The 10169-nt window shown below is 34.1% G+C and overlaps 2 protein-coding genes across 2 annotated transcripts in view; both read left to right on the top strand.

Annotated features, from left to right (window-relative positions):
* Nucleotides 1–3770, top strand: part of LOC107741366 (ankyrin repeat and LEM domain-containing protein 2) — a 20639-nt gene extending 16869 nt beyond the window's left edge. The window contains 1 exon segment of the mRNA XM_074560184.1: nucleotides 3244–3770. Coding sequence (XP_074416285.1) covers nucleotides 3244–3388 — 145 coding nt within the window. The 3' untranslated portion in view covers nucleotides 3389–3770.
* An 852-nt stretch (nucleotides 3771–4622) lies between these two features.
* Nucleotides 4623–10169, top strand: part of LOC107741370 (probable palmitoyltransferase ZDHHC8) — a 20997-nt gene continuing 15450 nt past the window's right edge. The window contains exons 1-2 of the mRNA XM_016554076.1: nucleotides 4623–4705; nucleotides 9435–9565. Of these exons, the coding sequence (XP_016409562.1) occupies nucleotides 4623–4705; nucleotides 9435–9565 (214 nt within the window). The remainder of the gene's footprint in view (nucleotides 4706–9434; nucleotides 9566–10169) is intronic.

The raw sequence follows: 10169 nt of genomic DNA, 5'->3' as shown, positions 1-10169 counted from the left end.
CTTTTGTACGAAGTATTAAATACATTTCAGTAAGCGTGTTCAATACTTTTTCCCTGGTCATTCCACTTTATTACACAGAACTTAATTTCTGAATTTATTCATTTTGTTTTCTTTGTATGTATGGATTATTTGGGTTCTTACTGACATCTGGTGAAAATTTCATGTCAACAGCACCTTTAGAAAAATGGTGACGTGTTCAATACTTATTTTACCCGCTGTATATATATATATATTCCTTTAAAATATAATTTATTTCTGTGATGCGCAGCTGTATTTTCAGCATCATTACTCCAGTCTTCAGTGTCACATGATCTTCAGAAATCATTCTAATATGCTGATTTATTATTAGAATTATCTAACAGTTGTGCTGCCAAATATTTATTTTGGAAACTGCGATACTTTTTTCAGGATTCAAGTTCCAGTGCTTTTTATTGTCATTCCTCCCTACAGGAAGAAACGAAACACAGTATCTCCGAGAGCATCATAGTACAAAAATAGGAACATATCTAACAATAGCACAATACTAACAACAATGTGTCTGCAAACATTGCAATGAGGTAGATCATAGTGTGCAACAATAAGCAGTTAAATGTTAGTCCTTAGAGTAAAGTTGTGCCATAATAGGCATTAAATAAAATGTGCAATTTCTGAACATTACATAATGTCCAGTATCCATCTCTGGGCCCCCAAGAGACACAGGTACAAGATGAGGGCATTGATCAGCCACAGATGTTATATAACCTGATCGCCTGAGGAAAGAAACTATTTCTCAGTCTTGTAGTTCGTGATCGCACACTTCGGAGTCTTCTTCTAGATGGAAGTAGGCAGAACAGTCTAGCAGAGGGTTGAGCTTTGTCCTTCATAATATTAGTTGTTCTCTTGAGACACCGCACTTTGTAAATGTCCTCTATAGATGGGAGACTAGATGCAGTGATCTTCTGGGCAGCCTTTACTAGCCTCTGTAGCGGCCAAACCAGACTGTGATGTTGTTAGTCAGGATGCTGTCCACTACACATCTGTAGAAGTTAATCATGCCTGCCTAAAGAATCATATCAACTTGTGGAAAATGGGCATCCTATGACCCCTTTAAGTTTTCTCAGAAAGTGTAGTCGTTGTTGGGCTTTCTTCACCAAAAAGGGCGATGTTCTTGTTCCATGAGAAATCGTCTGTTATGTGAACTCCCAAAAACTTGAAGCTTCCAGCTATCTCCACTGCAGCACCATTTATAAGCAGTGGAGGGTGAGTAGTAGAAGACTTCCTGAAGTCAAAGATAATTCCCTTCGTCTTGCTGACATTGAGGGACAGATTATTGGTTTTGCACCAACGCTCCAATACTTTTACCTCCTCTCTGTATGCGGACTCGTTATGCGAGATGAGGCCCACCACTGTTGTATCGTCAGCAAACTTAATGATATGATTGTCCTGCTGGTGTGCGACACAATCATAGGTAAGTAGTGTGAACAGAAGTGGACTGAGGACACATCCCTGAGGTGCTCCGGTGTTCAGAGTGAGAGAATGAGATGTTTTCTCATGCATCCTCACTACTTGGGTTCTATTTGTCAAGAAATCCAGGACCCAGTTACACATTGTGGCATTGAGTGCATGAAGTTTGCTGATGAGGGTCTGTGGCAAGATTGTATTAAATGCGGAAATGAAGTCCACAAAAAGCATCCTGACATACCTGTTCTTGTCTTCCAGATGTGAAAGAGCCAAGTGGATGACATGCGATATGGCATCTGCTGTAGAACGATTTTGTCTGTAAGCAAACTGTAAAGGGTCCAGTGTAGGTGGAATAATTGTCTTGATGTAAGCCATCACCAGCCGTTCGAAGCACTTCATGATAATTGACGGCTGATCGTCCTCCAATTAATTTAGTTTTGTGGATGGAATGCTGTTAAGTTTGTCAAATCGGGCAAAAAAGTTGTTCAGTGCATGCTGCAGCAGGGGATCACTGATAGGAGCGTTATTGTTCTTTCAGGTCCTTCCACATTCGCTGGGGGTCATTTATCTACTTTGTGAGTATGAGATTTTGTCTCTCTTTATTCCTGCAGTCAAGTTGTTCCTTGCTTCCCTCAGTGCTGTTTTATCCCCTGTTCTAAAGACAGCATCACGTGTTTTCAGGAGGGAACGAACCTCTGCCGTACACCACGTTATTTTCATGAGGGAAGCAACGTCATCTACGCATTTGTTAATGTAGCATGTGAGAGATGAGGCTTATTCTTCAATGTCTGCTACACCATCCAATGTTGCAGCCTCCTTGAACACGTACCAATTTGTGCGATCAAAACAGTCCTCCAAAGCTGACATAGCTCCATCAGTCCACCTTCTTGAACATTTGGAAGCAGATTTCACCCGTTTACGAAGTGACTGGTAAGATGGCATTGTAGGAACAGTGACATGCTGATAGAATTTGGGTTGGACCTTCTTAAGATTAGTCTGGTTAAAGTCACCTGCTATCACAAAGAGTCCCTCCGGATGTATTGTGAGTAACCTGCTGACAGTCTCATAAAGTTCATTCAGTAATATATACAATAAGTTTCTGTCTGCACGAAAAGTGGTTAATCCGTCCAGTTGTACAGCTGAGTCGGATTCTTTGATGAATAAAAAGTTCAAAAGTACTGCATTTATTCAAAATATAAATCTTTTCTAACAATATTTGCAAAGTCTTTGCTATCACTTATCAATTTAACACATCCTTGCTGAATAAAAGTTTTAATTTCTTTCAAAAAAAGAAAGAATACAAATTTACTGACCCCAAACTTTTGAACGGTAGTGTATATTGTTAGAAAAGATTTCTATTTTAAATAAATGCTCTTCTTTTAAACTTTTTATTCATCAAAGAATCCTGAAAAAAAGTATCACGGGTTCCAAACAAATATGAAGCAGCAACAGTTTCCAACACTGATAATAAATCAGCATATTCTTATGATTTCTGAAGATCATGTGACACTGAAGACTGGAGTAATGATGCTGAAAATACAGCTGCGCATCACAGAAATACATTACAGTTTAATGTATATTAAAATAGAAAAACGTTATTTTACATCATAATAATATTTCACAATATTACATTTTTTTCCTGTATTTTTGATCAAGTAAATGCAGCCTTGATGAGCAGAAGAAACTCCAGTAAAAAACATTAAAAATCGTTCTGATCCCAAACTTTTGACCGGTAGTGTATTATATATATATAATTATGATGCACTAAAGTATGTTTCCTTGTTACATGGTGTGATTTTTCAGCTGGCCGTCCCCCTCACAGATGAACAGAGACGTGGTCTTCAGACTGAACTGGTTAACCGTCTCGCCCAAGTTCAGAAGCCCTGGTCACTTTAACCCTCAGCGGTTCACCTTCAGCCCGCCGAGCAAACCCTACAGTCGCCTTTAACCAGAGCTTCAGCTCAGAAACACTCAGCAGACATCACTCTCTACAAGTGCTTTTATTACAAGTTAAACTATGTTTTAGCCAATTTTCTATTTTTGCACAGCAATTGTGTTGCTTTTAATAATTGCACTAATTTTCCAGCATGATAATGTTTGTGAATGCAGGAAAAAAAAAAAGCTGAATCTGAAGTGTGATATATATATATATATAATATATAATTATAATGCATTGACGTATGTTTCCTTGTTACATAAAGATTTGTTAAGAAAACAGTTTTGTTGCATTTGGTGTGTTTTCTCAAGAGCTGTGTACATGTAAGTATTGCAGTATTAATCACATGCAACACGTGTTTATTTTACTCTGTACCCGCAGATGGCGCTAGTAAAATCTGTAAACAAAAATACTATAGTAATTTATAGTAAATATACTGTAGTATTTTTGAACCATACTATAGTAAAGTGCATTACACTGTATATATTATAATATTTACAACACTTTGTTAATGAATGCTACAGCATACTGTATAGTGAACTGATAAACTGTAATAAATAGTGTAGTAAACGTTAGTTTTTAATATACATTATTTATATATAGTATAATATACCCTATAGTTGTAGAAAACATAGTACAGTATTGGGTAAAGTCATTTGTTTATATTACTATAGTTGTTATATTACCACAGCAGCTATAGGATTACCACAACAAACTAATTCAAGTACTTTACTATAGTATGGTTCAAAAACACTATAGTATTATTATAAATTACTATAGTATTTTTTCATGTGGGCTGACTGGGTTTACAGGTTTTATTGTTGTAATATTCTCCTCAGATGACCAGATCACGTAAAACCATAAAAACAATAAATTTAATGTGACTTTATAAAATGAAATTGTATTTTAACTCTACACCTAAAAACAGATGTATGTCAGGATGCTTTATTTTATACAACCATGAACATCCATGTCAGATTAGTGGCTGTTGGACTGAGTGTAAACCTAAGTTGGGTGTGTGTGTGTCGCCACACCCACTCCACTCTAATGTAAACCACACCCACTCCTACTTTCATATTTAAGCCACACCCACTGCCCCTCCTGCTCCGCCCCCTGTATAAATAATCTGAGCTCAGTGACACGCACACAGTGCTCTGATCTGAGATGTGTGTTTGCTGCTGCTGAAGGTCTGTTGTGTGTTTGAGAGTGTGATTGTTGGGTGATTGATGGCTGTTGCAGACGCAGGATGCGCAGGAGCAGCGCTTACATCCCAGTGTCCACTGCTGCTGCTCTGCTGGTCACTTCATCCACGCTGTTCTTTGTCTTCACGTAAGTCACAGCTGACCTTCATTCACTTTAATTCAGTGTTCCTTGCTTTAACTTTTACAGACACCTGAATTCTTTCATGACACTGTGTAATAACTTTACTTGAAGCCTTGATATATAATGCATTATAAAAGTATTTAATGCATTAATTATGCCTTGTAATGCACCTTATAATGCATTGCATGATTGCATGAATAATGTATTCACTTTTTCACCTTTAGAAAGTATAATGCATTAAAGCATGTAAGAAACAAACAATTTTAGATGAAACAAAGAATCTGCAAATATTATAATGCATTTTAGCTTTGGTAACAATTGTTTATGAAAAGATACAAAGCGACAGAAATTTGTTGTAGAAACTATTTTCACACAGAAATTGCTTGTAAATTTCAGAAAACAATTACAAAGAAATGGCAAGTAACATTGAATTAAACATGACTTTTTTAACATTTTAATTTAAAGTAGAAAAACTGAATAAATATATTCTTGTAAAACGCCAATAGTTTTTTTGCAACCTTTATATACAATGCATTATAATGTTTTTTTAATGCATTAATTATGCCTTGTAATGCAATACATTGTAAGATCTCACAAATAATTCCATACTATATTCTAAAAACGTATAGAAAGTATAATGCATTAAAACACATGACAAACAACCAGTTTTAGATGCAGCACGAGGTCTGCAAGTATTATAATGCATTTTAACTTCGGTTACAATTATTTATGAAAAGATATAATGCATTGCAATGTACGTTATGAATAACTACGTTATAATGCATAAACTTTTCTAACTTTATTTTGCGTTAAGATTAATTTACTACGTGTGTAAAAATACATTCATACTGTAAATACTTTTTGAGTTTATTGTAGGTCAACTCACAACATCTTCAAGCGTTTCTGTCCTAGAATATACAGTAGTGTATAATATTAATCATGTTTTTCAGCTTTTTTACACGCTCATTCATATCGATTGAAGATTTAGTCAGTTTTCATCATTTCAGTTTTGTCCAGTACACTGTAAAAAAAAATCCGTAAAATTTACGGCAAAAAAACGGCAGCTGTGGTTGCCGGAATTTTACCGTAAAAAATACGGTAGCAACGTTTTAGGTTTTACGGTTGTAAATTTATGTCCAATACATGTAATGTCCAATACAGTTTTTCACCGTATATAGTTGGGGAATTTACCGTTAACCATTTAACAGGTTTTTACTGTAGCATTTTTACAGTCTTTTACCGTTAAATTCACGGTAATTTTTTACAGTGTAGTGAATATAAGCTGCTGCACAGTCACAAACTATTCTTGAATAGAGTATTTTACGTTTTACGATTTTAATCCAGTGCTGGAAGTAGGCCAGTGAGCCGCTGCAAACAACTGCTCATGCGCTGATATCTTTCCTTTATTATTCTTCCACTGCATTCTGAACGTTTGCATTGATTCTCTCCTGAGATGTAAAAGCGTGCATGCTTCTTGTGCTTTATTTGTGTGTATGCATCGGTATGTATTAAGCAAACTCTGACAATGAATGACTTTATTGCAGAATAAGCACTGATGTCCTGTAGTGTAAAAGGACACAACTTTTTTTTTTTCCGTTCGTTTCAAAATGACTATAGTGAAAAACAGGTTTTTAGGATTTTATTTTTCACTTCATTTAAACTCAGACATTGTCACAAATCATTGCAAAGAATTAACACGTTAAAATTTTGAAGTAGAAAGACTGAAACAACATTCTCCCAGGGTTATTATAGTTAACTACAAATTACCCAAAATTTTTTTTTTTTAAAAACTACAAAACCAACTAAAAAACATTTTAGTTATTAGAAATAAAGTAAACATTAACTGATATGAAATATTAAAAAACTTATTTTATTTTAGGTAGTTGCCAAGGCAACATTTCTGATTTCGGTTTGATTTAACTTGAAGTACTAAACTAAAAATAAAACTGAAATAGAAATGAATAATAATAAATAATATACATATATAGGCAAAGCTACTAAAACTTCAAGAAAAATTATGAAAATTAAAAAAAACTAATTCAAGTATTAATAAGTATTAGAATTATATACTAAAATAACACCGTGTGCTCCAATAATCTTTGTTTTATTTACAGCTTTATATTTTATAAATATAGTTTTTACAGTCTATAAATATTTTCAAACATGCACTGCCAAAACTTTTAAACATTTAAAACTTTTTCACTACTTGTAATAAAATAAACATGAACTGAAATAAAATACAATGTAAACATCTTTTTTTTCAAATAGTTGCCATGGCAACATTTCTCTTTTTAATTTAGTTTAACTGGATCTACTAAAAAAACTCAAACTCAAACTGAAATAAACTAAAAGACATAAACTACTAACAAAAACACAGCAGCATTTCTAAAACTTTAACCAAAATAACATGAAACAAATGTATCGTTGTTTTGAAATATTAGTAAAAACTATAATAGTACCTCAGTGATACTAGAATAACACTGGTTTGGACACATTGGTATTAAACATTCTACACTGAAAAAAATGAATCATTTGAATTTACTACATTTTTATTTTAGCTACATTTAAATACATTTAGCTGAAAGTTAGTCGACTAAATTTGTTTATTTAAATGTAGCAAATATAAATTGATTGCAACCACTTACCTGAAAAAAAAAATTTGTATAATTTTTTTCAGCGTAGATCTTACAGCTTCTGCTTAAATACTTTTTTCTGTGTTTCAAATATTTATTCTGCCTAAATATGAATTTCATTCTAAAACTATTTCTGAATGTCTGAGTTGAAGTGAATAGTAAAGCAGAAGCTCGTCGCGTGTGTTTAAAAGCATCCCATGATGCACCTGATGATCAGAGCTGAAAAAGCAATCAGTCTGATTGTTTTCATCAGCATTTCTGTCAAAAATCAGAGACATCAGCCGTAATCCTCTCATAAATCTTAAAGAGAAAAGCCTTTGTCCTCCATACAAATCATTTGTTCATGACCCATATCCAGATGAACTCATTTCCCCTGAGCTTCATTTTAGAAAAAGAAAATATATTTTGCATAAAGAAAATTAAGCCTATTTTGAGAATGTTTCACTGATTTAACAAGTTACTGTGACTTTATATTATTTCCCCGTATTGCTGCAGTGCCTACATGTTTTACCTTTTTAAATAAATTTGTTTTAGTAATGAGAATCTATTTTTTGTGTTAAATTTAAATAATTTTTACTGTATCGCAGTTATGCAATTTTTCCATTATAATTTAAATTAGCATAAATAAAGGGCATCAACCAATATTATAATGATGTATAGTACTTTACAATTAAAATAATATGTTATTTTTTAATATATGGTTAAATGTAATTTATCTCACAATTCTGACTTTTTTCCTCACATTTCTGAGTTTGTGTCTCACAGTTTGTAATTTTTGTCCTTGCAATTCTGACAAAAATATCAGAATTGTGAGATATAAACGTTTTTTTACATGATGGAAACTGAAAACAGAATTATGAGATGTAAAGTCAGAATTCAGATTGAAGATATAAACTATAGAATTCATAGGAAAAAAGTTAAAATTGAAATTGTACGAAAAAAATCGCAGAATTATTTTTGTCACAGAATAAAAATGAATAAACAAAATAAGAACTGCAACTTTTTATCTTTGAGCTATTTTTCAATTGCAAATTTATGTAACAGTTCTGACTTTTTTCCCCTCAGAACTGTAAGTTTACTTCTCACAATTCTTTTTTTTTTTTAATTAAAAAAGAAATTTTGCCTTTGTTTCACAATTCTGCCTTTTTTTTCTTCTTCTCACAATTGTGAGTTTACATTGCACAATTTGGACTACTTTGGAAACCAAAATACAGAATTTAGAGATTTTAGAGACTCAACAACAACAACTCAGAATTGCGAGATAAAAACGTGCAATTACCTTTTTATATCAAATGTGCTTAACTGTCATGAAAATAATAATAAAACAAAACAAAATCATAATGGTCTACATTTTGCACTGCATTTTTGGAGTTAAATATGAGTGGGACGTGTTTTTGACAGACTGGCAGACTGATTAATCTCACGCTCCGGATGCAATCATCCCGCTTCACTTTTCCTTTTTTTGACTGATCCACGCTTTCATTTTTTGGCTTTGTGAAGCTGGTGGTCCTCAGGGCCGACGAGCCTCTCAGATGTTAGACACGGAGCTTCAGAAAGGCAAAAGACGTTTGATTCGACTCCACTGAAAGCTTTGCTTGTGAATTATTCATCCTGAACTACATTTGATCTAAACGATGGAGCGATGAAAGCAGATTTGAATTGATTATTGGTGCATTGATATGAAGTCAACATTATTTCATGTCATTGTTCTTAAACAAAGAAATGAGTTCTTAAAGTCAACATTTGCAACCTGTTTTATTTGCATAATGTGGGAAAAAAGCAATTTGTAAATGCAATGAAAAGTGAAACTTGATTTATCAGGAATTGACTGAGCATGAATTAACCCTGTAATGCCTGACACATGAAATAATAGTAAAACAAATTATGTATATACGTATATATGTATACGTTACTGAGCCATTAGACAAAATCTAAAAGTTTGTATGTTGAGTATCAAATTTGCTCCATCAGGCTTTTATGGCTCACTAAAAGAGCTTTTCCTGTATAAAACACTCTAGACTATCAACCAGAGACAGAAGGCATGGAGGAGATGGAAAGTTCTGATCATTTGGAGATCTTTAATGTTTCTGTATCTCTCTCAGGTGTTCGTGGCTCGCGCTGAACGTGTCTCCTGTTTTCCCGCCATACGTCGGGATCGTCTTCCTCTTCGTTATGGCGAACTTCATCATGGGGACGTTCATGGATGCCGGCGTGTTCCCGAGGGCTCAGTGGAGTCAAACACACGGTTGCACCAGCTGGACGTAAAATGCGCTTTAAGTCGTGCGTAGAATTTATACCCTTTGCACCATCTCGGCGTAGTGCTATGTCTTGAGACTAAATCTTACGCCTAGTCAGAGGTAGGTGTAAAGTGAAAGGTAATTTGCTCGGACTAGGGATGTAACGATTAACCGCAAGCCGGTTGAAAATCGATTCAAATATGTGACGATTCAAATCGGTTGAGATGCTAAACAAATCGCGATTCATTTATCCAAGCAATAATAAAAGGACACATTTAATTTATAATTTGTCTTAAATCTCATTTTGTCGAATCGTGAGTTGAGTGAATCGTTACATCTCGTTACATTATTAGTTTTTAGGATTCATGTCTGTTAGTTCATTATTATAGTTGCAAAGTTACTTACTGTTAATAGAATGTCTAAAGTGGACTATCGAAATAAAGTGTTACCATTATTACTAATATTTATGGTCTTTTCGGGCAGGATAAGCGATATCGCGAAGCTCGGTGTAGACTTACACACACACACATATATATATATATTTTAGGGGTGTAACGGTACACAAATATGACAGTTCGGTACGTACCTCGGTTTTAACGT

This window comes from Sinocyclocheilus rhinocerous, unplaced genomic scaffold, assembly GCF_001515625.1.
Source record: "Sinocyclocheilus rhinocerous isolate Xijiao unplaced genomic scaffold, SAMN03320098_v1.1 scaffold15, whole genome shotgun sequence".
NCBI lineage: Eukaryota > Metazoa > Chordata > Actinopteri > Cypriniformes > Cyprinidae > Sinocyclocheilus > Sinocyclocheilus rhinocerous.
The sequence above is the reverse complement of the archived record's forward strand: the minus strand, read 5'-3'. Positions and strand labels throughout refer to the sequence as shown.